Raw genomic sequence first — 22,154 nt, 5'->3', positions numbered from 1 at the left:
TCCTGCCACAGAAGAGTTCTGATACTCTGTAAACACTTGATCCTAATACTTGGAATAAACCAGGCATCAAATTGGATTAAGCGAAAGATCCCTAATTTTATGAATAAAATCCAGAACGCAATTAAAAATTAAACTATTTTGGTCATTTCAAGATTGTCTTCAGGATGAACTCGATACCAAATTGTAAATTCTACTTTTTCACGTTGAATTATATGCTTGAATACTTTTTCAAGATTTAAACGCATAATAAAAACCCACCGTCACTACTTTTAACCACGAGCAAAACATTTGCAATAAATGTAAATTATGTTTTAAAATGGAACTTAATAGAAAGTTGATAGCATTACATTATTACATTCTAAATAAAGTTTTCTATTTTTAGTCGCTCAGAAAATATAAAATGTTTTGTTTATAAACCCTCGATTATCAGGAATAGTTTTTTCTCCGATGCGTTTGCGTCGCGGCGGAAGCAAAGTTTCGCGAGAGCTTTCAGCGCCACAAAATACTTGTTTGTTTATCCAAAATAATATTTTCTATTCTATATTCATTAATACATCTTAAATAAATTTAAATCGCTTGCAAGGAAGTATATGTTGCCCTTGAAAAAAATGCACTTCAGTTTTAACCTACTGCCAGTGAACGCCACGTGAGTGCAGGTGCCTATGGGCGTGGTCTCCCCCCCTTGTCCAGTGGAAAGTGTGTGCGCATGCGCGGTGCGCTCCAGAATGATTAGTGACTCCATCGCAGAGACAGATTAAAGTGTCGCTATAATCCGGTGACAGAAGAGATTTTGAGAGCAGAGAGGAGGAAAAAAACACCGTCTTTAACCACAGCAGCCATATTGTGTGGAAATACCATCACGAAGGTTCGTGTTCGTCCCAGAGAGAGACAGAAAAGTCTCTAAACATCTTCGCCAGGAGTTGGACTTGAGTTTCCTCGGTTCGTGTCGGGCAGCTGGCCCAGGATCTGCTCTAGAGCCTCGACAAAAAGTGGTTTTTTATCCACTTTTTCGACGATTAAACCCACAAAAAGGACAACATGAAGGACCGATTGGAGCAGCTACGAGCGGTGAGTGTTGTCCAGGAAATGCAAGGTGTTCATATTTATAATATATATTAATGTCCAGTTGAAAAAAATCGTATTTTAATTTATTATTTTATTTGTGTTTAATCTTTAAATTGGCGAAAAAACTAAGTAAATTTCCTCAAACAAATATGAATTAAATAAATAAAACGGGTTGACATAACTGTCACGTTACAGATTAATATGAATGACAGTTTAGTCGACGAGTGACGTCAACGAGACTCCATTTTCTATTGCTTTATATCTTAAATTTAAAAAAATAAAGGACACCTAATGAGAGATGAACATCTGTTAAAAACTACGCACTATAGTTTGTAATATCAATACTCATTTTGATACCAATAATAACTTTATAAAAGCATCATTATTAGAAGAAGAAGAAGAAGAAGAATAGAAGAAAACGTTTATTCATCCCCAGAGGGGAAACACACTTTTACAACAGCAGCAGCAGGACAATGAAAATAAAGTGCATGGAAAAAAAGAAATAGTAAGGAGATAATAAAATAAAATAAAAGAAAACGATATTAAAAATATACAAATTATTTACAGTATTAGAAAATTAGCACTATTAACAGAATAAAATTATATTAAAAAAAACAAACCAAAGCGTATCATAAATATTGTATTTTGTGTTGTTGGATTGTGTTTATTTAATTCAGAATACAAGGCAGTCTATGTTAAGTCCCTTTTAAAATATTTTATTTACATAGTTTATGTCTTTTTACTAATTTGCTTTCGGAAACTTAAACGATTAATTCTAATTACTTTTATTCTAAAGTTATCCAATAAAATACATATTTAGAAAAATGTTAGAATTACAAAAAAGTTTCACGTCCCAAGAGTGTCTTAAGAATATAAACAAAGTCAAGTAGAAGTTACTTTCAGCAATATTTCCCACAAAGTACTTTTCAACATCTGAGAAACATTGTTGAAATACCTGTGTTGTAATACTTGTATCTCTAAACAAGACTTTTACTTGATCCAGTTCCTTCACCAACAATCTTGGTGGTCACTTTGTAAGGGTTAATCTGGTACTAGTCAGGATGTGTTGCCATGGTCACCCTCCAAACAAGTGGACAAATATTTGTTATCTTTGAAAGTAGCGGGACTTCTGTGTGTCCCGGGGAGTATCTCCCAGCTGCTCCTTCTTCCCAGGACAAATACTAGGTGGAGATAACTCGGCCCGTATAACACCTTGTTCTCAGATCTGTAAATATTATGAAAACGAAAGTCTTCTCTAAATCAGGGACGGCGTTCTCGCTCTGTTAGACAATGACTTGAAATTAAAATTCCTATTCAGTTGTTGCCGTCCTGTTGTGTTTATCATGATGTTTATTTATGGTCAAGTTGTTACATATGCAGGTTTTCTCTTTCCACAAATATACCCTTTCTTTTATTTATAATAAATGGCACTTTTTCTTCATGTACGGCATGTTTGCAAAAATATTTTTCCATTTGTGGCTATGTTTATACATACATTAATACATTTTTCAATGATCGAAACAAATACTAAAAGCTCACTTAAAATTCAAACTTCACCCACTTTCTACTCGCCATAATGTTGACTAAGGGTTGGGATTATTTCCAGGTTATATTCGGGTAAATACACCCCGAAGTGCTCGCGATATTACCCGATATTAACTCAAAAAAATGACCGGATTACTCTAAAAAATAACCCAAACCCTTGGTCGACATGAGGGTGAGTAGAAAGTGAGTGAAGTTTGACTTTTGGGTTTATCTAGGAAAAATCCTCAGTTCAAGATATCTGTAATATTATCTCTTCAGTTCCTTAGATTTTGTCCTGTTGAAATGGAATTTATTTGGAGTGGAATTAGGTGTCATATGTCATAGTTAACATAGTTAACCCTTGTGTTATCTCAGGGTCAAGGTCGTTTACCTTGACCCTAAAGTGGAGTTAATCTCATCTAAATTTCAGTAAAGGGTTACTTTAACCTGCTTTTCATTTAGTAAACATAGTACAGTAGGGAATGGGATTGAGGAGTTAACCATTCATTCATTCATTTTCTACCGCTTTATCCCTGATGGGGGTCGCGGGGACGATGGAGTCTATCCCAGTATCATAGGGCGAGAGGCAGGGGACACCCTGGACAGGACACCAGTCTGTCGCAGGACACACACAGACAGACAACCATTCACACACACACTCATACCTATGGACAATTTCCCCAAGTTCTTAATCAACCTCTTTATTTTTTGGACTGTGGGAGGAAACCGGAGTGTCCGGAGTAAACCCACGCAAACTCCACACAGAAAGCTCACAAGTTGGCATCATCCTATTTAAATAAATGATTAGATCATCTATCGATCAATTGATAGCATGAATAAAAGTTAACGAAACAATTCTCACAAGTAAAAAAAACCTTCTGCAACGTTCTATATTTTCCCAATTTAAAGGGTTAATTCACCCCAAAATTCAAACTGCACTAATTTTCTACTCACCCTCATGTCGAGTAGTCTGTTCTTTTTAGAATTCTAGAGAAAAATGTTTACTCATTTTAATGTAGCACCTGGAGCTCATTTGTCTTCGTCCAAAAAGTCGCTTAAAAACTCTCCTCTCGAATTGAAGCCTTGACATGAGGAATTGTTCAGAAAAAAAATGTTTGTAGCATAAGTTTAAAGAACTACAAGCGATACAGACGGGAAGTACTACGGGTAAATATTGCGAACACTTCCAGTGTAGACTCTTTATTGTTGGGGGGAACTATCACTTTAAAATGTGTAATGAATGAATCATGTATATCAGGAACTCCTAGTAGTGACAGTGAAATGGTGACGATCAAACTCATGCTTTACCAAAATTGACCTTAAAATTGAAGTAGAGAATTTACGTCTGTCTTTGTTTTCAAGTATTACGCTAATTTCTTGTGTTCCCGATGATGATGATGTGTTTATATTGGTGTAGCAATGTTATTGTTGGTTCTCTAGATGATGTAATCTTCTATATTTAGGTAAAAATAAGCTTTTCTTCCAGACTATTGATGAATAATGATGATTTAATTCAAGTCCGCTAACTCCTAGTGCGGCTCATAAAGGTAGAACAAAGTGTCAAAGGACTCAGTGAGTCATCTTGGAGTCAAAACATGTATCATGACGTGTTTAAAATAACAGGAACTAGTAGGTAGTGCGGCATGTTGGCTTGAAGATACTCAGTTGTTCTCACAAATTAAATAAATGTTGTGTTTAACTCCAAACCTTTTTGTCCTCTTGTTTGTATTCAGTGCATCTTCGATTAGTTCAAGTGTTTATGCATTTTTAAGGTCAAGGATTCCTGTTAAAACATCAGCAGTTGTTCTTGTGTCCGACCTATTTTCTGCCCGCTCTGCTCTTATTTACACAGCGAAAGATTCAGTGGAAGGAAGTGATCTTATCTGGCGAGTGCAGATATGTCGAGAGAGGGAACAGGGTGCTTCACTTTAGTAAATAACTTGCTGAGAAGTGCAGGAACCAGCAATGAATCTATCCACGCCTGTTCTTTGAGCCTCTTCTGGTATTAAAAAGCAGCCTCCACCAACTTGTCACATCTTTGTTTGCAAGTCAAATTTTAGACAAAGGGGAGGTAGATTAACGAGAATCCTGACGTGACGTATTCCTGGAGTGTGTAATTTACAACTCGACGAGGAAACGGAAAGTTCATGATTGTTTTTGAGGAAGTATTGGGGAGTGACGGTTAAATCACACAAAAATTAAACATTCATTATCTTGTAAAGAGTTCTATCATAAAGACAAACACACACACACTAGTCTTGTTCCAGATGGATAAAGTGTGTAGTGTTACACTGTTGTACTTCATCATGGAAGCCATGGAGCAATATATTTGAAATATTGAGGGTTATTTCCGGAAAAGTAAACGTCACACGCTCCTCATTTGCGTCAGTTGTTGACCTAAATGCCTGATTCTCTAGATTTATGATGTCAAACTTAAATCTCAACGTCCTCTTTAACCTCTTTAACCTCTTTAACCTCGCTCTTTTCGCTTCTCTAGCTGGTTGTATTACTATTTGAAAAGACTGAACCTTTTCAAAGAATTAACTTGACACCACATGCTACACAAAGAGAGCCGCGACCAAGAGGCCAAGCGGAATGTTTGTATTGAAACATAACAACAGATTCAAAACACCTGACGGGAGTTATTTGCTTTCTTAGTGAAACTCTGTCCTATAGTTCAGTTGCTGAATGATTCCATTTTAAAGAAGGTTCCTCTTGTGTTGTGCTACATTTATAAACTAATTCGTAGTCTTAAGTGAAAAAAGAACTGTAAGTACTTTGGGAAACTGCTGAGAAAAACGCAAAACCATTAGAAGTTATTTATAAAGAAGCTATTTACAATGAATTTTATTAAAAATGTTTTGTTATAACAAAGTGAAGACACTTAACAGTTTAATTAAGACTATATTGGAGAAAAGAAAAACGGATCCCAGTGATCAATCAACAATAAGTGAATAACAACGTGACAGTTGCAAGGAAAAACTTCCTTTTAGAAAGCAGAAACCTCGAGCAGAACCAGACTCGGTTTTGGGGGTCCTCCTGCTGTGACCGGCTAGGACAGGGGTGGGCAATTATAATTCTTCAAGGGCCACATTCAATTCTGTGAATGTTGTTAGGGGCCATCAAGCAAAAAAAAAGCGATTAAAAAAAAAAAAAAAAAACCCTAAAAAAAATGGACATGCGTCATTAGGTCATGATTATTAAGCTAAATAAGCTGCAATTGTATTCTTGTATAGATGAGTTTTTTTTCAAAATATTTCTTCAATTAACTTAAAAAATATATTTTAAGGGATTAATATATACTCGAAAAATTACACACAAAAGGAGGGAATAGTTATGTGAAATGTATTTGTTAATGCATTAGAACCATTTATCCATGATCATACTTTGACTGTACTTTATGCGGCCCTCGTAATGTCAAAGGGCTGCTTGTGGCGCCCGGGCACTTTGTCCAGGTCTGGGCTAGGAGGTTTGGATTGGGGGGCATAGACGCATACAGATACAGTGAGAGATAAGAGGAAAGTCCATGGAGTTGCTGGAGAGAAATATGGATCGTTGACGTGGTGGAGATCCTGGATCCAGCAGTAGCTCTGGAGGTGGAGTTCTGGGGCTCCGGGAGAGACGGAGAAGAAAAGTCTGGGTTTTAAACGCTCAGGTGATCATATAATGCAGAGAAAAAGGATACACAGAAAGAGAGCTATAGGCTTTATCGAAAAAGTAAAGTTTTCAAGATTACTCTTAAACATAAGAGAAGGTGTCTGCCCTCCAGACTGAAGCCACAGCAGAGGGGCTTAAAAACTGAAGGCCCTGGATCCAAATCTACATTCAGAGATTTGTGGTATAACTAATAGATCTGAGTTTTTAAGGATCGTAACGTCCTAGAAGGTAGATACGTTTGGATTAGATCTGTGATGTATGTTGGTGCTAGGCAATGTAAGGCTTTGTGAGTTGAGAGAAGTATTTAAAATTGTATTGTGATTTCTACTGAAGGCGATGTAGGACAAAACAGGAAAAACGTTATCGCGCCGCTTAGTCAGGACACAAGCTGAAGATTTCTGAGAGACTTGTTTTGACAGAAAAGAGTAACAGTAGTCCGGCCTGGAGGTAACAAAAGCACACTCCATGACTTGATATCTGTAATACAGGAGTGTAGTTGTGTAGCTGATTTCTTTCATCTGGCTTCATTGACAAGTTCAGTTGAGTGTCATCAGCATAGCAGTGAAGGTTGGTTGAGGGTCTTCTAATCAAGTTGCCTAGTGGAAGCGTATAGATTGTGAATAGTATTAGACCAAGAACAGAACCTTGTGGGACACCATATCTGATCTAACTGTGTATTGATACATGCATATACTTAGTATGTCATTTATAACTGTATAACTGTTAACTGTCTGTTCTTTTGCCTGGAATACTTTCGCATTTACTTCCTAGCAAGGTGTCATAATCACGTGTTTTGAAGACTTTTTCAATTCAGGTTTAAGACAGTGCAGTATTTGGTCCAGATGCTTGGAGTTTAATCTGAGGTTTGGAAGTTAACTCAGGTTCCATCAGGTGTTTGTTTTCTCCGTTAGAAATGAGCAGGTCTTTGGCTAAACCTTCCCAAAAATGTTATTGACAAACCATCAACTCAGTTTATAAGTACTTACTAATTTAATATTATATCTACCCCTAATCCTCACCTATAGCATTTTTGTTTGATACTTATCAGAGTATCAGCCAAAGTAGAGTGAATTGTTTCATACTTTTAAATGAATTCAAAGTTTTATTGTGACCAATTGTCTTGACATATTTTAAACCGTGACTTTTAGCTCAACAAAATAACTGAAGTTCATTCCAGAACCAGATTTTCACTTCATTGTGTTTGTTTCTGTGTGTATCTCAATGCTAATGGTTTAAAGTCACACTTAAAGTTTTAATCAGAATTCATTGTGAACCATGAAGCGAGCTTAGATGTTTGCCATGTGTCCGTCCACACCTACTCTTACTTTCCAACGCAAACATCGACTTGTCGCTAATAAGTCGCCGTGTTGCGTTCACTGACTGTTGTTCTTGTCGGTTCCAAGCCGAGTAAATGTCTCAGATTTAGATTTGAGAAGTGTTGACGGATGAAGACCAAACAAACGTTTCCACTACAAGATTTTTCTTGAAGCTTTACGACCTTAAAGCTTACTTACAAGAACAGTTAAGAATTGTTGCACTTCCTTATTGCAGTGGATGGTTGTTGAAATCACATTGTGGCAAACTCAAGTCCGGGGAGCGAAATCTGGCGCCAGTCATTGTTCAAAATTGAAGTAGATCAAGATTATATAAAGAAAATAGATTATGGTGTCAACAATTATACAGAGACTCCCAATAACGGTATATCTGTGGTCGAAAGAAAGGAATTGGATTATAATTTGATCCTCCCGGTTAGAGACGGATTGGTTAATTTAAAATGAGTTTGGCCGGGAAGTGCTAAAAGGTTTTTGTTGCTTATCCATTAGTTTCAAACTCCTGATTTAAATGTAAAGACCCAGTTGTTTCCTGTAAGTTCTAAACATTAACTGGTAAGTAAAAAAGCCATGAACCATACATTTCTCCCCCCAAAAAATATGTTTAATTGGAAGTGTTCTAAAATTTAAACAAAGAGACATTTTAGATAATAAATAAGTCTACAATTGAAAAAAATCAAGTTTTTGTGTTTTTAATTATGACCAAAATTCATGTAAAGAAGTCTTTTGGGGATAATGTTTAATAATATACAGTAGATGGACGCGTTTAAAGATGTGTAGATGGTTTACAGCTAAAGCAACAATGAAATCTGGGTAATGACTGGGGACGAGAGGATACAGTCGACTCGCAGCAGTTTTTCAAGCAGACGTTTGGACATATTTTGGTTTCAAAACACACGAAAGCAGTTACGACTTCGTCAAGTGGTCCGTAAATTCTGCAACACATGTACTCGACAATACTACAAATGCATCCTTGTTACTACAATATCACAATAAATGTATCATAGTGTTGCCCCTGTATCAAATACACACGGCCTAATAGGAACTGTACCTTGCGTGTTATATATAAAAGATCATATAGGAATTCTAAGCTTGGCCAGTAAGGATCACTAGTGTCAGGGAGAACTAGGGATGGACTTTCATATTATTTCAAGAGAATATCTTCTTTTTTTTCTCCATAAAAGTAGCAATACGCAGCAATTGTAGACATTAAGATACTGATCATTATTGTTTTCTAGTCTAAGTCCAACATCGTCCGAGCAAAACGCACATTTAACCCCCCAGGTCTCAGAACTCTTAACCCCCCATACTCATGGATTTGTCTTAATATCCTGTCCACGACAACCAGGGTTAATGACAAAACAATCCCTGAGCTGTAAACACATGCAGCTTAACCAGTCTCTCGCGAGGTCAAATGATACAACCATCCCTTCAGGTTGTGTTTCTATTTAAAAACAACTATTGTTTAAACCGACTGTACATTCGCCTCCATTTATTTACCTGCAGCTGATCCTTGAGTCAGAAACCCACGAACACAAGACTTGGTGTGTGTACATTGGAGTGGTTGGGATCATTGGCTCGCCTGAGGTTGGTTTGCTCACGAGTCTTGTATAACACAGGGTGTATTTGTTTATGCTTTAGTTTTACTGGGGGCAGTGAGATGGGTGTGTAACAGGTTTTCACTTTGTAGCAGAAAGACTTGAGTGACTCTGTTTTTTATCTAGACCCTGTGAAGAATGTGGAATATTTGTGGGAGTAGGAATTTGATGTGTTTGGCGAAATCCATTCCTTAAATATTTAAGTGAAATTAAAGATTATTTTTCATATTTGAGGCAGTTTTTTTTACTTGGAAGTTTCTAATCGGGGAATCATTGAAGAGACGCATTCTGCTGGTTTTTGTTTATCGGTAGAAGATGTTGCACATTATATCACAATGACATTTTCTTCAGTAACAAGCAGGAGCAAAGTGTGAGCTGAACAGTGACATTCAAGAGTTTTTTCAATCAGAAGTTTTAAATAAAAGCTTCTATATACAATAATTGAGAACTCCTTCAGGGACGGACAAGAACAAATGTTTTAGCAGTTAGCTCGGCCAGTTAGCCTGTTTTCATTTGAATCATGGGATCTTTTTATTGAAGGCCTGTGTTTAATTTTTCAACAATTAAAAATGTGTATTTGAAATGAACTGGTTTGTAAAGGGCCGCACTTTTGATATAATTGCTGTTTGCCATATATTATATAGTTTGTGCTTTGGTTTATTATGATAATTGTTGCTTACTTTGAAGAAAAGATCGTCATCTTATGTCACCACCCTTCTATACAAGTCGATCAGACTTCTTTAAATTTAAAGTCTGCACCAGACCTGGGCAAAGTGCAGCCCAGGGGCCACATGTGTCCCTTTGACTGTATATATGTGGCCCTCATGAGATCAGGGTGTGATCGTCCGACTAGGCAGATGGCTATTGAACATTTTTTTTATTTTGGAATACATTATTTGTTATTCTTTGCAAAATAAAACGACCCAATTCTTTTGTCCTTTTCCCCTTTTTTTCCTTGTATCCTCTCGTCCTCAGTAATTATTTTAAAAAAGACATGAAATTCATCATATTTTATTTTATTTTATTTAGCTTAATTTGGCTTTTTTTTTAGGCTCCTCAAAACAGTCACAGTATAGTTTATTATAGTATATATTATATACTAATGTGGCCCCTGAAGAAATTGAATTTCCCACCCATGGTCTACACTCTCCTATGATTAAATTCTACTGGTTTAAACATCAAAGTGAACTTAACCACAGTAATTCATACATTTTGCTTTTTTTAAAAGCTTTGCTTTAAATAATGTATATTCTAGTGAAATGTGTTGGTGTTTAAACGAGCATCATTCAGAATTGGGTAACGAAGAATATGGAGTAGAGGTTCGTGCTGTACCTGAAGTTGGTGTAAAACAATGGAGTGTTTGGAGTTTTAAATTATCTCATGTTTGTATAGGTTTCTATAAGAATCACAAATGTATTTCTGACTGTCATGTTCTATTGTTGTATATTAAGTTCAAACAGATACACTAGAATAAACATAACCACTATTCATGTTCCTTTATTTATTATTTCTTGTGTGTGATAATTTAACATTTATTTCAAGAAACCAACATTTAAAAAAAGCACCTTCAAATGAAGTCCTAGTGTTCATTTAAAGTCTGGTTCTTGTTTCTAATGGCAGACGTGCGACCACGATGACGACGAGGTGGAGATCGCGATGGACAACGCAGCCTTCATGGACGACTTCTTTTGTCAGGTACGTAAGCGTCGCCGCCCGTACATGTGTAGTTTTGATGGAGGCTCTTGATCAGATGTCGGTGTTTTTCCGCAGATCGAAGACATCAGAAACAGCATCGATAAAATCGACTCCAACGTGGCTGAAGTCAAGAAGCTTTTCTCCGTCATCCTGTCGGCGCCCACCTCAGACCAGAGTGAGACCCTCGTCTGCCGATGTTGTGGATTCTTGAGCAGAATCTGTTTATTTTATATCAAAAACATGTTAATGGTTGAAATGATTTGGTTATTTTTTGTAGCACTCACTAGTTGTTAACTTGAATTAGATTTTACGGTTCAATTAAAGATAAATATCTCTTGTCCACAAACATTTTTATTTGCTAGTTAATATCTGTTTACAAAACTCAACTCACAAAGTCAAAATTGTAATAAGCAATCAAATAAAACAATGAAGTACCTCTGCCAAGAGATGTTTTTAAACATGCCTTTTATCATGTTTAACTTTGTTTAAATGTAGCTTATTACGCTTTTTTTACGCTCCTCACAACAATTATTTTTTAATAATTGAATACAAAGGTTTTAATATTTTCAAAATTAACGTTTTTACACAGAGTTTGATCTTCTAATACCAATATTTCAAAAATACATTTTCTTTATTTTGATATAATATTTTACAACCAATACCAAACGATTACCGAGCTAGGAGTACTATGGTACCATTAATTTTTCTATTCAATCGTAAAAAAAAGGGATTCCATCTTTGAATATTTAAATGATTGGATTTAACGATAAATGAAAAACAATTTCAACCTTTAATATAAATCATTACATTTGTAAGAAAAAAAAAAGTTTTTTAATTGTTGAATTATTCTCCTTAATGAGTCCCTGAGTCTATTAGTGTTGCATTTTGGGGAGGAGCAATTATTTACCAAGTGAGAAAATAGAAAGAATGAAGAATGAAGTGAGAATAAATAAGAAGAGCCGCCTTTCTGCAGGACAAACTATTTTATTACCTTTATTTTATTTTATTATTATCTCCAACACACACATGTTTTCAACTAAACTGACATGAAAACTTTCCCTGGAAAGTCTTAATAGTGACCTTTAGTTTAACCGCTTGGTGGTAAAGAATCGTTTTCCTCTTATCTTTGATAAAAATTGATGCTTTGTGACTGGAACTATGATAAACATGTTATTGCTCTTCCTGTTTGAGAGAACATTACGTTTTAACATTGATTTCTCTCTAGAAACACAAGATGAACTGGAGGCGATCACCAACGACATCAAGAAAATGGCCAACAACGCTAGAAACAAACTCAAGAGTGAGTGTTGACGGACTTTAAAATGACTTGTTATTGTTTTATTAACAATCTCTCGCTGAACCGTGAAGCCATCGAGAGGAACCTGGAGTCCGAGGAGCAGGAGAGAGTTTCCGCCGACATACGGATACGCAAATCGCAGGTCGGTCAATTTTTTTCCAGGAAGTACTTTAAAAATTTCCGCTCCGGCTCTTTTCTCATTATCACGTTTCCTGTCTTCTCCCAGCATGCAGTGCTCTCGAGGAAGTTCGTGGAGGTGATGACCAAGTACAACGAAGCCCAGGTGGACTTCAGGGAGAGAAGTAAAGGACGGATCCAGAGACAACTAGAGATCAGTGAGTTGTGAAGTATTTTCACTCGAAGGTCGACACGTCTAAAACACGCACACGCGTGTTCTTCTTCTTTCAGCCGGGAAAGCCACGACGGACGAGGAGCTGGAAGAAATGCTGGAGAGCGGAAACTCCGCCGTGTTCACCGCCGGGGTACGACTTTGTGGAACTTATCTTAGGATCAGCAGTGGTCACTCATGAAAATTCAAACCCTCGTGTCTCTGGTTAAACATTGACTTTTAATTGGGTTCAAAGGCGTCGAGTCGAGCGTGACGTCTTGTAAAGTCAAACTCAAACAGCAGCAGAAAAACAGTTATTGTCGCTTAAAAAATGTCAACTTGCTTCGATGCACATGTGACTCTACTGCTCATCCTGGATCATGTTTACGACAGCGGACGCTCAGCAGGGTTTTTATTACAGTGTGTTATTCCTGACACGTGATTTGAATTGAAAAGAACTGAACTGACTTTCTGGCTTTCTTTGAGGGGATTTAAACCCAATCACACAAGAGTCCAACATCTTTTAGTCGTGGCTCAAACAGAATCCATTTTACCTGACATTAGGCCTGCACGATAGATCGAAAAAATATCTAAATCGCGACATTGGCACTTGCGATATGCATATTGAAAATATGTGCGATAATTCATAATTATTTATTGTATAAATCAGGTATTTCTTAAACTTGCACTTTGACCAATCGGTGTCACGTTCTGTTAAGTTGTCAATTTGTACTTCTATGTCTCGTGGTCGTTTACGTCTCCGTCCGTCTGTGAACTGTGCGGCGCAGCTTGCAAGGCTCGGTTGCTATGGCGACGCGTCTTGCCGGCGCGCTGACTTAGCTCAGTATATACACGGAAGTAATACTAACTTATGATCTAGTCAAACACTAGTGATCCAGTCACTCGTCTCTTTCAACCTCCTTTGTTAAAGCAACATATCGTAAGAACTTTTCATCTCGTCTCAGTTGTTTTCTTATAAGATCGTGAACTTCCAAACAAGTGTAAACCTGTCCGGCTTCACCGTATGCTAACGAGCTAAGTTGTTAGCGTCATTTATAAAGTGTTACGTGTACAAGGAGGTCGATTTATTATTGATTTGGTGATATCGCGACGCGCCGGCGGCTCCTCTCTGATGTCGCTCAGTTTCACCGGAAATGATGCAAGTCCTGCGAAACTGAGCGTTATAAGTGATATTTTTCTACGATCATGTCGGCACCGAAGCGCAGAAATAAACAAAAGGGAAATATCGCTTTGTTTTCCTTCTTTAAACCCCTGGACCTATCGCATTTATATCGATATCGCAATTCAAGACACCAATATCGAATAAGGCACATATTTCCAATATCGTGCAGCCATAATTTTTGCCTAACATGACCTTTGAATCTGATTTTTATCATTTATTCTTATAATATTATTTGAGAGTCAATTTATCTTAATTATCTCTCTATTTGTTTCCAGTCATCAAAGAAGTGTTTTACATTTTTGACGTCCATCATCTCTGTATCTTATCTTCAACTCTGACATCTTTAAAGAGTCGCAACATGAACATGAACATGAATCTACTTTGATTCTAAGACGACCCTCCAACACCATTAGAACTCCCCTCAGTAGTCATGTTAAAATTGTTGTTTTTTAAAGGTTATATTGTTATACGTGTGAGTGATATTGTTCTAGACCTCCAGTGAGGTTTTGATCAGGACTTGATCATGTGGACTTGTGCAGATCGTGGACTCTGGGATCTCCAAACAAGCGCTGAGTGAGATCGAATCCCGACACAAGGACATCGTGCGCCTGGAGAGCAGCATCAAGGAGCTGCACGACATGTTCGTGGACATCGCCATGTTGGTGGAGAGCCAGGTACGAGCCCAACGCCATATCTACCTCATTCATCTGCTCCATCTTTTCATCTACACGCTCTCGTTTTTTCCTCTCACTCTTTGTTCACCTTCGTCCATCTTTTCCAGCCTTGTCTCGTCCTCATTCTCTTCCTTCTTCACTCACTTCTGTCGCCTCATCAGTCGCCCTTTCTGGATTAACTTGAAGTAAGATTTGATTTAAGGTGTTTCTTAATGTCCACTTCCTTGTGTTTAATAGTATAATATGATTATTATAGATTTAAATCTCATAGTTATACGCAATGTATTTGTATATGAGTTGCTCTTTATCTTTAACTCTGAAAGAAAAGAAAAGGGAACAAATAATTACTGGCACCAAAAAGTGTAACAAAAACAATAGAATAGAACAAATAAAACACGACACATGCTGGTCATTAAGCGCTGCAAATTAGTTGACCTTTGAACTGCAGGTGATGAGATGGGTCCCTGAGATTCAAATGTTTTTTTGGAATAATATAAAATATTCCTTTTGTTTTTACCATATTGAGGGAAACTTTAACATACATTCACATTAGATTTACATGTAAAAAATACCAAAAAAGTGAAACGATAATAATAAAATGAGTATAACGACAACAATATACAGCTTTGGGAAATAATTATCAGAGCATACTTGCTTTTTATACAGTTATTTTTTTATTATAATAACGGGTATAACTTAATTGCATTTGTTTGTACAGATATGATGATGAGTAGATCAGAAAATGTTGCATTTAGGATCTGATCTCAACAATTCCCATGGTATTGATAATTACCAAAACAGTTTCACATCAATAGTGAGACATTTTACTATTGAAAAAAATAAATATTTTTAAAAAAAGCCAGAAAAAAACTTCCAAAAAAAACAACAACTTCCATTTTGTCTTTTCTGTTCATGATTAATGGGAAAAACTAAGGGTTTTCTAACAAAGTCAATTATTAACTTAACATTAAGATTGAACTCTTAATTTTCTTGCTTTTTTTATCTATAAGAATATAATTTAATTTGAATAAATATATTTGTTTAATAAAAAAATAAACAAGTATCTTTTATCAAGATTATCTCTTAATCACAATAACTTTAAAGAAAATATATTATTTACCGATTCAACCAAACGGTATAATTTGAATCAAAACCTCTTTATTGCTGATGTTAAAATGTTGTTTTCTTTTAATCGTGTTTACTTGTATTTCAATATAAATCAAAAAAGTGAAAGTAAGGATGGCAATTAAAAAGTGTATGAATAGATTAGTTGTGTACTTTTAAAGATGAACCATCAAGTGCTCGTGATAACAGGATTTTAACGAGTCTGCATCTTAATCTTTTATTTCTCGCTGCTCGCTCTTTGCTTTCTGAGGGAAACTCTTGTTTGAGGTGAGTGATGCTCTCGTGCACGTGTTATTGTCCAGGTGAGCGTCCGTGAACCTGTGAGAGTCATTTGGTTTCTGTTGCTTTTCAGGGCGACATAGTAGACAACATAGAGCAGAACGTCTCCAAGTCAGTGGACCACGTAGTCACAGCCAAAGAACAGACCAAAAAGGCAGTCAGGTACCAGTCCAAGTCCCGCAAGGTAACTCACACCGAGCTTTCATTCTTCCCTCCTTCCTTTCTCCACTCATCCTCCCATCAGTCACACACACACACACACAGTAACCTTCTGCTCACACATCTATTGAACTCCTCGTGGAATGCTAGGGCGGGATGATTGACAGGATTGAAAGCAACATGGACCAATCGGTGGGCTTCGTGGAGCGCGCCGTAGCAGACACTAAAAAAGCTGCCAAATTTCAGCAAGAGGCCCGTCGTGTGAGTCACGTCGACCCAAACCTCCCCGGGGTTCCCAAAAGCATACAGAAAAATGAAAATAATCTCTATATACTGGAGAACATTAAGTAGTTTAGAGTCGACAGAAAGAGTTTTACAGTAAAAAATGATCTGCAGCAATAATACAATGAACTTAAAGCCGGAGATTAATACACAAGATAAGCTACATGTTCTCTCCGTTGTTCAGCCGTGAGCTCAGGTCATGAGCTGACACTCAAGTATTGAAGTATATCAAAGCCATCGCAAAATCCAGAATTAAACTTTTTTATTTTTTTATTTGAGTTTTGAAATGTTTTTTCTTTTTTTTTAATGCATTTTTGACATCGTGGTCGGTTGAAAGTTCGATCAAGAAGCTTGGCACACATTTTTATATTGTATTTAAAAGACTACAAATTAAAACATATTTAATTTAGAATTCGTTAAAGTTTTGGAATAGAATTTTCATTCATTCATTTGGAAAATAACTCCAACTCTTTCTCTCTATTAAAATAAACAAATCAATTATTTAATTAAATTGTCCAATAAAAACAACACAACCTTTATTATATTGAAATTACCTATTTTTCAAAGTTTTAATATTTGAAATGTTAACTGTTAAATATACTGATGGCGATGACATACTTTCATACAAGCCTTTACTAAACTTAAACCGTATTAAATGTGAGATGCTTTTGAGAAACTCTGAGGTTTTTGAGGTCGTTCTTTTGATCATTATTGTGATGTTTCCCTCGCGATCCTTCTCAGATCCTCAGTCAGTGGTCTTTGTACTGTGAGTGAGCCCCCCCCCCCCCACACACACACACACACACATATATACACACAAACACACTCCCTTCTCTTTTTTTGCAGGTTTTGAATCATTCTTTGTGTGTCTGTTCCTCTTTTTTATTTCATCACGTGTTTTGGTCACTTAACCTTGTGATCATAATGATATTTCTGATGTATTAATGAGTAGTAAATGTTGATTTAACTTCTATTTGCATAATATTTATGGCCGGAAAAATGAATTCAGAGGTTCTTTGAACATTTTGGTGTTTTTACTGAATTTAAAAATGAGTTTTGTTGAGCTTTTTTTCCACAGAACATAATTTTAATCTCTTCTCTGATGATAAAAGTTGACTTCAACTTTTGATAAACATTCGTACTCGCCTCAATTTTTGGCAGGATTTATGTTCTTCTTACTGTAAAAATTGAATCTTGTGTTTGAGTCAAAACGACAATTATTATCATATACATAATTACTCATAAGTTTCCATCTGGTACTTAAGTTTCCTCTTACGGACGAAAAAATGGTTAAAATGTACCTTAAATTTGATACAATATATTCAGCACGTATACGATTTAATAAGTTGCTTTATTTTTGTAATGCCTTTAGGGAACACTGAATTTAAGTGAAGCTAAAATGCCAAAACGTGTCCGAACATCAGCTTGAAAAGCCGCTGGACCTGGCTGTATCCTCTCGTCCTTAGTCAATGCCGCGATCTCGCAGGATGTCATTGTTCCTTTAGCTATGGAGTTCATTACTACTGCCATCTAGTGGCACAGAATTTAATTGCAAAACCAAAATGAACGAACGCTGGGAATATTTGCATGTAAATTGTAAATAAAAATCGAATCGTTTTGTTTTTCACACACTTCTGTGGATATATTGAATATATATAAATATATATAAACCAGAAAGACCAATAATAAACATAAAACATGAAAAGAGTAGAGAAAATCATGTATTTTTCTAAAAATTAAAACCTTTCAAACAGTAATAATCAATACAGAAATTAAAAATGTATTTTCCCAGCCAAACCTTATTTGCACACAGACCGGTATAATGTCGATATTATATCCCTGGACCCACCTTCAGATCAAAATATGATAAATACATCATATAGAGTTTGTGTTTCACTCATTTTAACTAGTTTACAGGTTTATTTTTTGGGGTAAACTTGACTGTACTCTTGACACAGGAAGAGGCTTATTTCAATGTTACTTCAGAAAAAATATGCTCTTTTAAAAAAACAAACATATTTGAGAAAGTAATTAAATGTAGAAAATAAAGTATAAACATAATTTTCTCTTTCTGTGTGGCTCGGTAACAACGACTCCTTCTATATCCCCAACAGAAAGTGCTGATAATAGTAGCCATTGTTCTGGTCATTGTGGCAATACTTGCCCTGATTATTGGTTTGTCGGTGGGATTGAACCAGAGCTGATGAGCTCCGAGGGTAAGTGCCTGGAGTGACACACCTGGGTGTGGGTATCGGTTTGTTTTTCCTTTCCTCCTGGTGAATTACTTAAGGTGCGTTTGTTTGCGTTTGAAGTCGCCTGGTGTGTGTTTTTTCTCCCGCGACGTTTGTCCTCGCAGACCTGGTGGCGGTGAAGCTGGACCTGTCATTCAAACTCTTAACTCCGCCTCCTTTTTTTGTGTCTCCATCCGTAGAAGATGATCATTCTGTCAGTGGTCTGTGCTGTTCTTGTCATCATCATCATCATCATCGTCCTGTCCGTGACATTATAGCCCCCCCGACCCCCGACCTCCGACCCCGTCACTTCCCTGCGTCCGTCCAGGAAACCAAAGGCTGCTTTGAATCACCAGGATTAACTAGTGAGACCAGGAAGAGAAGGAGGACTTGAACATTCCGATCTTCCCCGACGAAGAGTGCAATTACGGAATAATCTGCTTCAAAAGCAGAGCAACAGACCTCGATGTTGCTCCCGATATTTCAATTATGAGCCAAAAAAAAAAAAAAAACCTTTTAAATTCCTTGTACCTCACTTCCATACTTGTGTGTGAACACGTGATGTGTTCACTGGTGTGGGAATTTTTAAGCCTTTCTGTGATGTCCAGCACTTTCACTTTCATTCATGTCTGTAAATGTAAATAGCACAAATATTTTTCTCATGTTTTCCGTCCGTTTGTGTCTTTAAGAGTCTGTGGCTTTAAGAGAGAGTCTGTGGCTTTAAGAGAGAGTCTGTGTCTTTAAGAGAGAGTCTGTGGCTTTAAGAGAGAGTCTGTGGCTTTAAGAGAGAGTCTGTGGCTTTAAGAGAGAGTCTGTGTCTTTAAGAGAGAGTCTATGTCTTAAGAGAGAGTCTGTGGCTTTAACAGAGAGTCCGTGTCTTTAAGAGAGAGTCTATGTCTTAAGAGAGAGTCTGTGTCTTTAAGAGAGAGTCTGTGGCTTAAGAGAGAGTCTGTGGCTTAAGAGAGAGTCTGTGGCTTTAAGAGAGAGTCTGTGTCATTAAGAAAGAGTCTGTGTCTTAAGAGAGAGTCTGTGGCTTTAACAGAGAGTCTGTGTCTTTAAGAGAGAGTCTGTGTCTTAAGAGAGAGTCTGTGTCTTTAAGAGAGAGTCTGTGTCTTTAAGAGAGAGTCTGTCTGTGACTTAAGAGAGAGTCTGTGTCTTTAAGAGAGAGTATGTGTCTTTAAGAGAGAGTCTGTCTGTGACTTAAGAGAGAGTCGGTGTCTTTAAGAGAGAGTCTGTCTGTGACTTAAGAGAGAGTCTGTGTCTTTAAGAGAGAGTCTGTGTCTTTAAGAGAGTCTGTCTTTAAGAGAGAGTCTGTGGCTTTAAGAGAGTCTGTGTCTTTAAGAGAGAGTCTGTGGCTTTAAGAGAGAGTCTGTGTCTTTAAGAGAGAGTCTGTGGCTTTAAGAGAGAGTCTTAAGACTGTACGTCTGTTTGTTCATATTTTAAGTGTAGAATGAAAGTCACGTGGAAGATGAAAGGAACGGGTGGAGCTGCGGTAAGAGAAGAAGAAAAGTGACGAAACAAAAAGGGATAAATGTTCACGTCGACGCAGTGACTTTATCTCACTTTTCTTCCAGTCGTTCAAAATGCTGCCAAACAAACGCGTGTCGACGGCAAAGGAACCCGTTTTTAAGAGACTTGTATTTATTGAACTGTGAGATAAAATAAACTTGCACATGAAACATGGTTTGACGGTTGAGTTCTGTAAGTAAGTAAGTATTAACATCCATGTTAATATTGTGAGCTGTAAAGATGACTGTGTTTAAGATAATATAAGATCCATGTCAACAATTCTAGAGACTAAAACTCGGGTCAAAGGAAATTAATTTGATGGAAGCGTTTGATTAAGAAAAAGACGTTAAAGATGGATTTCACCTCAGAAAGTGTAAAAGACCATCTCACAACACTGCTTAAAATAAAACAATTTGTGGCCCATGGATTGAGAGATTTTGGCTCCTTGAGTTTACACCCCCTAGTGTTGACGGTGTGTAACATGTTTCTTAACAGGATCGACGAGAGGTTTTAATAAATGGTTACAAATTATTTGATATTTCCGTTAACAAAGTTGTAAATCCACAGATACTTATTTATAAAATGGAAAAAAAAAGTTTTTCTATTTAATAGTATTTATTTTGTCTTAGTAGCACTTTGTGTAGTTATTAAAATAACTGGACCAACAATTATATTGATTGTTTTAATAAATACACATGTATTTTTTTTTACATTTAAAAAATGTTTTCATACACCATGAAATAAATAAATCCATCTTAACTTATCTTAACGGACTATCAAGACAGAGTCAACAGCGTCGTCGAGATGTCGCTCGATCATAAAACTTCTTTAAATGTGTCAGAACAAATGTTTGTGTCATAAATGTCTTTTTTTTTAGTCTCATCTGCAGGTTCTGTTTGTATCACGATCCGAGAAGAGGTAAGTCTTAGTTCTACTTCATATTGGTGCTCCGCCCTCTAACAGCTTCGAGGCACCGTAAACCAATACGAAACGAAGCTGTTAGAGGGCGGAGCACCAATTCGTAGAGCCTGAGATTATGATAGATAACTCAGGGGTTCTTCACTCACACAACACACACACAACAAACACACAACTGACCTCCTTTACACCTTTTTTTCTCCCAGTCTTGAACCATTAATGTGAGTTTATTTCTTGAAGTCAGATCTTGATTTGAGTCTCGTGTGTGACATTTAGAAAAAGATGATGATCACCTTGTGCTGTGCCATCATTGGAATCGTGGGCTTCTCTTATCTCTACAGTTTCTTCTCGTAAAAACAAAAACAGGTGAACCCTTCACTTCTTTTATTTTTACACACATTTTCACAACATTGTTGTGATTCTTTCTCTCTTCTCTGACCAAACAGGCTGAAGTTCTCTGTGACCTCCGACCTCATTTACTCCACACATCTCGAATAAAAACCAAAAAACACCCTTTTCTCCCGAACATGCCTTCTCTTATCACTTCTGTTTGGAATTTAAACTGTTCTTCATGTCAAATGGTTTATAAGATGCAGCGTTTTATCTGAATATCTGGAGAAATTGTTCATATTTATTGGTTTTACATTTGGATTTTGTGGTGATTCGCGTGTGTGTTGATGTTTAAAGTAAGTCATGATCAAATGCTTCCCTTTAATATTCTTTTGACGTGTGTTCATTTGTGTGTGCTTTCGTTGTGTGTTTCGTGTGCTGATGTGTTTTTGTGTCACCGGCTGTGTGTGTCAAATCTGCTAAAGCTTGTTGCGTAATAAATCATCTGTGTGTCGTTCAAGTCTGGGCTCGCTTCATTTCTACGCATTATTCTATTTCTGTCACGTTAACTGTCTGATATGATATTATTATTCTTATCATACGTGACATTTAACGGTTGTATTTACGACATCCCGGTTTGTGATCCACATCCCTGACCTCGTTTCATCTCCATCAGCGCCGCTTCTCGACAGCTGGGCGGAGCTTGTTGAAGGTGCGTTCGATCAACTCTCCCGTGTGCGCAGGAGGCGGGGACGCTATGTCGCTATGTGAAAAACCTTTTTAAATTCCTTTAAAAAAATTAAAAATAATCAACCAAGCTCCGCCTTTTTACTTTTTAATCAAAATTAGGGGTTGGTTTTAATGTTTGCTATTTACAAAAGGGATGTGAATGTGCCAAGGTCGCCCCCTGCTTATGTAAAGTGGAATCGCAGGGGCCACTTAAGAGGTCAAAGATCGTATAGAAACTAT

At 36.9% G+C, this 22,154-nt stretch overlaps 1 protein-coding gene across 4 annotated transcripts; it reads left to right on the top strand.

The window, feature by feature from the left end:
- Positions 1–729: 729 nt before the first annotated feature.
- On the top strand, positions 730–21,400 carry stx3b (syntaxin 3b). 4 transcript variants are annotated; one of them, XM_087798576.1, is made up of 12 exons: positions 730–1,068; positions 10,796–10,870; positions 10,946–11,045; positions 12,096–12,170; positions 12,239–12,309; positions 12,394–12,502; positions 12,576–12,649; positions 14,218–14,352; positions 15,830–15,940; positions 16,066–16,176; positions 21,132–21,221; positions 21,302–21,400. In XM_087798576.1, the coding sequence occupies exons 1-11, from the start codon at positions 1,039–1,041 to the stop codon at positions 21,207–21,209; spliced, it is 969 nt and encodes a 322-aa protein (XP_087654702.1). In that variant the 5' UTR covers positions 730–1,038; the 3' UTR covers positions 21,210–21,221; positions 21,302–21,400. The 4 variants fall into 4 exon arrangements, with proteins under 4 accessions (XP_087654702.1, XP_087654704.1, XP_087654705.1 ...); XM_087798578.1 differs by lacking the exons at positions 16,066–16,176; positions 21,132–21,221; positions 21,302–21,400 and adding exons at positions 18,312–18,413; positions 18,629–19,094; XM_087798579.1 differs by lacking the exons at positions 16,066–16,176; positions 21,132–21,221; positions 21,302–21,400 and adding an exon at positions 18,629–19,094.
- The last annotated feature ends 754 nt before the right edge of the window (positions 21,401–22,154 follow it).

This window comes from Callionymus lyra, chromosome 9 (assembly GCF_982586985.1).
Source record: "Callionymus lyra chromosome 9, fCalLyr1.hap1.1, whole genome shotgun sequence".
Taxonomy (NCBI): domain Eukaryota; kingdom Metazoa; phylum Chordata; class Actinopteri; order Syngnathiformes; family Callionymidae; genus Callionymus; species Callionymus lyra.
The sequence above is the reverse complement of the archived record's forward strand: the minus strand, read 5'-3'. Positions and strand labels throughout refer to the sequence as shown.

What these genes read in the sequence shown, in the direction of transcription:
- stx3b (XM_087798576.1), top strand. Translation starts at nt 1,039, where the DNA reads ATGAAGGACCGATTGGAGCAGCTACGAGCG. An exon ending in CGCTAGAAACAAACTCAAGA is followed by an intron (nt 12,171 to 12,238) that starts GTGAGTGTTGAC and finishes TGAACCGTGAAG; the next exon opens with CCATCGAGAGGAACCTGGAG. An exon ending in ACCAGTCCAAGTCCCGCAAG is followed by an intron (nt 15,941 to 16,065) that starts GTAACTCACACC and finishes GTGGAATGCTAG; the next exon opens with GGCGGGATGATTGACAGGAT.